This window comes from Gavialis gangeticus, unplaced genomic scaffold (genome assembly GCF_001723915.1).
Source record: "Gavialis gangeticus isolate Ggan-Ray unplaced genomic scaffold, GavGan_comp1, whole genome shotgun sequence".
Lineage (NCBI taxonomy): Eukaryota > Metazoa > Chordata > Crocodylia > Gavialidae > Gavialis > Gavialis gangeticus.
Window position 1 is genome coordinate 36,950,252 of NW_017729033.1, and position 5,225 is coordinate 36,955,476.

At 46.3% G+C, this 5,225-nt stretch overlaps 1 protein-coding gene across 1 annotated transcript in view; it reads left to right on the top strand.

Moving 5' to 3' along the window:
• The first annotated feature begins 5,098 nt into the window (after positions 1 to 5,098).
• CC2D2A (coiled-coil and C2 domain containing 2A) overlaps positions 5,099 to 5,225 on the top strand; it is a 146,650-nt gene continuing 146,523 nt past the window's right edge. The window contains exon 1 of the mRNA XM_019525932.1: positions 5,099 to 5,208. Within this exon, the coding sequence (XP_019381477.1) occupies positions 5,184 to 5,208 (25 nt within the window). The 5' untranslated portion in view covers positions 5,099 to 5,183. The remainder of the gene's footprint in view (positions 5,209 to 5,225) is intronic.

Genomic DNA, 5,225 nt, shown 5'->3' on the forward strand with positions numbered 1-5,225 from the left:
TGATGGTGTTTAACACCGAAAAATGCAAGGTTCTCCACCTTGGGAAGAAAAACCTGCAGCATCCTTATAGGCTCGGCAGTGCTACGCTGGCTAGCACTACGGAAGAAAGAGACTTGGGCGTCGTCATTGACCCCAAGATGAACATGAGCCTGCAATGCGATGCTGCGGCTAGTAAAGCGACCAAAATGCTGGCTTGCATCCATAGATGCTTCTCAAGCAAATCCCGGGATGTCATTCTCCCCTTGTACTCGACCTTGGTGAGGTCGCAGCTGGAGTACTGCATCCAGTTTTGGGCTCCACAATTCAAAAAGGATGTGGAGAAGCTTGAGAGAGTGCAGAGGAGAGCCACACACATGATCAGAGGTCAGGAAAATGGACCTTATGATGAGAGGCTGAGAGCTATGGGACTCCTCAGCCTGGAAAAGTGCAGGCTTAAGGGTAATCTGGTAGCTGCCTATAAGTTTATCAGGGGTACTCACCAGGAGTTGAGGGAACACCTGTTCACCAGAGCGCCCCAAGGGATGACCAGATTGAATGGTTACAAAATCCTCCATGACCGTTTCAGGCTGGACATAAGGAAGAACTTCTTTACTGCCCGAGCCCCCAAGGTTTGGAATAGACCGCTGCCGGAGGCAGTTCAAGCACCTACTTTGAATGCCTTCAAAAGACATTTGGATGTTTATCTTGCTGGGATCCTATGATCCCTGCTGACTTCCTGCCCCTGGGGCAGGGGGCTGGACTCTATGATCTTCCGAAGTCCCTTCCAGCCCTAGTGTCTATGAATCTATTAATAATTTTATAAATAAGAATCAATGGCATTTTACCTGAACTGTTATATCTGCTTTTGAGTCTTCTTTCCCCATAACCAGAATATTTATTAATAGTTTTATATTCATGACACTATAAGAAAAACATCCTACTTTTCTACATCATAACTTCTAAGAAACACATTGTTTTACAGTATGTTATGTTTCCATTTTTTTCCAGAGCTTGTTCCAAACAAGTACCTCTTAAAATTTTTGCTGAAATTTGCAATGGTGTGAAATGCGTACATATTTTGAAAGAGGGTGGGCATGATTGTCTGCAGTACTCATAAATATATTTTTTTCTAAAACTTTGTGGAATCAGAAACGGAAGATGGTGTTAAAGAGATTGTGCCAAGTGATAGTTTTAAAGGTCTATCTTTAAATGACTGATGAGAAATAAAGAAGTCTGCATGGTACCTAATATTGTAATATTCTCAAGGAAATCTTTTTACCATCTGTTATGTTTTTGAAATATCCGTTTGGATGAATAGGATTAAGTAGAGCTAGTACACAGAAAGGCATTGTTTTGGAATCTGAAACTAAGAAGGCTTGCTTTTCTAAATTCTGCAATGGTTGGATCCAGGATTGTGTAAAGGGGGTGCGGGAGCAACAACTGACACTGAAGGGGGTGCTGCAACTCCACTCCCAGTTCTGCCTCCCTCGCTCCTTCCACCACAAGAATGTGCAAGCCACACCATGGGAGCAGCAGCTGGGGATTTTTTTTTGAGTCCCCAAAACAGGTAAGAATTTTCCCTGCCATTCTTGGCGCTTCCTCCCTTTCCCTTTGTACTCTGCTCCCACTCCTGCCTGTGGCTGTCCATGCTGCTGTGCAATGCAGTGCTGCCAGAGACAGCGTCAGCAGAAGCACTGGGCAGGCTCCCCTGAGCTTGCTCTTTGGCTGGCGAGGAATACTCAGGGGCCTGGACATGGAAGAGGAACCAGCCCACTGCCACTGCTGCTGCTGTTCCTGGCTAAGCCTGGCTCCATCCGCAACTCAGCTGGAGCAGCTCTGGAGCGCCCCCCTCCCCTGGCGCAGCCAGAGACACTGGGGACAGCAGCAATAGTGAGTAGGAGAGGAGGGAGGGTGGGGTGGAGATGGGATATGCTACTGAGCACAGAGAACCATAGAAAATTAGGATTGGGGGAGAAGGGAGGGAGAGATTCATACCTGATTTCTGGATTTAAGAAAAATTGCCTGCTGCTGCTCCTGCAGCACAGACTGAAAGGTGGAACCACTTCACCCCTTGTAGATCCATCCCTGAACTCTGTTCCCTCCTTGCCCACTGTCACACCTACTCACTTATTACTGATGAACTCTAAATCCTCAATGCTGTGTAATGTAATGTAATGTAACATAATGTAATATAATTTTTAAATGGTGGTACTTGACTTGGATGGGAATATAGGTGAATATGCACGTTCAGATTTTTCTCACATCCCCACTTAACTTACATTTCAAGAAAAAAAAAAGGATATATATTTTTCATTCCATCTAAGAACTGGGGAATAAAAAAGAGCCTCAGATCTTGACATACATTAGTGTATTACATATTGGCCATTAGTGCAGTTTCATCTTGATCCTGCAGATCCACATTTGGAGTCTTACTGAAGTGAACATAGGCAGACAAGGTTCTTAGGATAAATGTGATATATTTTATTAGACCAACTAAATAGTAGGAAAAATGAAGTGAATGCAGTTACTCACATGTGTAAGTAAGTGCTTGCCCAGGGTGGCCACGATCCCTTCATCTTTTGTATGCATTATTTACCACTATTTCTTTCCTTTGATTTTTTTAAAGGGATGGTCTTTCTCTATGTCTGTTTAGCAAACCATAGACACTTTGCTGACTCTTTCTCTTTAAAAACAAATCTCAGTGACCTTCCCTAGCAACCTTGTTGCTATGATGGGTGTATCTGTTATGGCAGACTGTTGATTGCAACTCCTGAAATGCTGCCTAAGAAAACCCAGGTATGACTCAAATATTTCCCTTTTAAAGCTTTTAAAGTATGTCCACATTCTCCATTTTTATTAGAGAGACAAGTTTAAGACGTAGAAATCCTCAAAACAACTTTTATAAAGATTCTCAAGGTAATTTATTTTTAAAAGTGAAGTTAGTAAACTGCAGTAAATGTCTATTTTCAGTTGTAAGTCATCTGGAGACAGGCAACTCCCTGTGATACTGAATAATTTTAAATCTCTTGTATTCTAGTATAAAGCTTGGGATTCAATTATTATATTTTTAAAATGTTTCTTATGGCACTTAGTTTCCAGAAATATTAGAAAAGCATTAAAATGATTTAACGGCCTTGTCCTTTTCATGTACATATAAGACTAATGTTTTCAAAATGAAATCTGCTAAGTATTAAAATGCTATAATTTACTGCAGTACAATATTTATATTGCCCTGGGATATTAGTGCTGCAAACAGGCAGATGTTTCAGTTTTACGCAGTGCCTTTATACATAGTGGTTCTGTGCAGTACTAGAGCGGGAATGAACTTGTGAATGATTGCACTGATCTGGGCTGCCTAACTAGCATGGGGCATAGCTGGTACTGCTGTAGGAATACAAGCCATGCTTTAGGCTGGTTTGGCCCCCAGCACTAGTTAGGAAAACCTTTTAATTTACTACCTAAATCTTGTTTGGCGTTTTTAGCAGCACATTTTCTTATGATCCCTAATACATTTGTGCCCTGCTCCTATGCAGGAAGCAGGGATGACAGTACAGGCTGTCAGTGGCTTTACTCCTATGAAGAATTATCACATATTATGCCCTAGTTTGAAGATTATGCGAATTACAAAAACAGGAAAAAATCGTATTCAAAACTGCAAAACTGCTTTGAAGTGTTAAATATATTTTAAGACATCATGTGAGGTCTATAGGTTATATATATGGTGCAGAGGTATGCCCAGTTGGAATGTGTTGGATCAGTGTGTAAGTATTTAATCTGTATATTGGCCTGCCAGTAATTCCTGTGTTATTTGTGACAGACAAGTACCACGTATCACAAACACAAATCTCAGTGAAGAATCTCAGATGATGGTTATGGAGGTTAGTTTAATAATTACGACAAATATGGTTTTAATGGCATTTCTTTTACCAAAAAATTGTGAGTTTTGTTCATCCACCACCTTTGTCAATTATATGAAAAGTAATATACATGTTTCTGGACCGCTTTGTGACTTGCAATGCTTATTTAGTCATTTGTCAGATTTGTTCTGCATTTAGGGCCCTCTCACCGCATGCGTTAATGGTAAATCTGCCACTGCCCCCACCCTCCCTCTACTGCCAAAATCCCACGTCATCCTGCAGCAGGTTGAAACTAGACCATACCTCCTCCTTCCACATGGCCAGATCAGGGCTGGGCCCATTCACTTCTGCATGAGGCCAGATCACTCCCCTTTCCCCCTGCCAGGCTGGGCCTTGCCCCCTCTCCCTGTGTGGCTGGATTGGGGCCAGGTCATTCCCCCTTTGCAGGGCAGGCCAAGCCCCTGGATCAGCTGGATGTGGCCTGTAACTGGACCATGCATGGCCCATGGGGCCTGGCGGGCAGGGCAGGACCAGTGCATAATCTTGAGCAGGTGGGTATAAAACAGGGAGTGCAGCGAGGCCTCAATCCTGCACGCGCAGACAGGCATGCAGGTTGCCATCTCTGCATCTATCCTGGGAGGTTTCATCACACAATGGAACGTCATTTAACGCCCAATTAATCTACTGCGCTGTACGCCTGTACATCACTGTTACATTTTAACCCCCCCCCTACTACTGTCTAAATGGGAGCCGACATTTCGTATTTATTTGAACGAATGCCCCGTCGTTTATCTCCCCGGTGACTCTCAGCAGTCTCCTGGAGACGGTGCCCGGCACCAGCAGCCCCCCCAGGGCAGGTGCCAGCTGCGGGTGACCGGTTCCCCAGTGCCCCAGGCCCAGCCAGGCTCAGGGCAGGACGGCCCTGCATGGCTAAACGTGTTTCTTTCCCTTATGATTTGTTTTATACACCGACGTGCCTGCCCCCGGGCGCGGCAGGAGCGCGGGGCTGAAGCCGACGCAGAGGAGGAGGCGCGCGGGCTGCGGGCGGCGCTGGAGGCCCGGAGGCGGAAGGAGCCGGTGAGCGGGCAGGCGGCGCGGAGAGGAACCGCAACAACTCCGGGGCAGCTCAGCTGCGCATCCGCACCGGGACCTTAGGGGCGGGGTTCTCCGCCGGCCGTCCAACATCCGGGTCCCGCGGAGGGGGCGGGGCCTGGGTTTGACTGGGGCCGCGCGCTGCTGACCCCTCCCGCTGCTTCCCCGCAGCTGCCTGAGCCGGCGGATCTCGTCGCGCCACTGGAAGCGGAAGCGGAAGCGGAGGCGAAGGCGGCAGAGGGTGGCACAGCCGGCATGGCGGCGGCCCGGCCATCGCGCAGTAAGTGTCTCCGACCG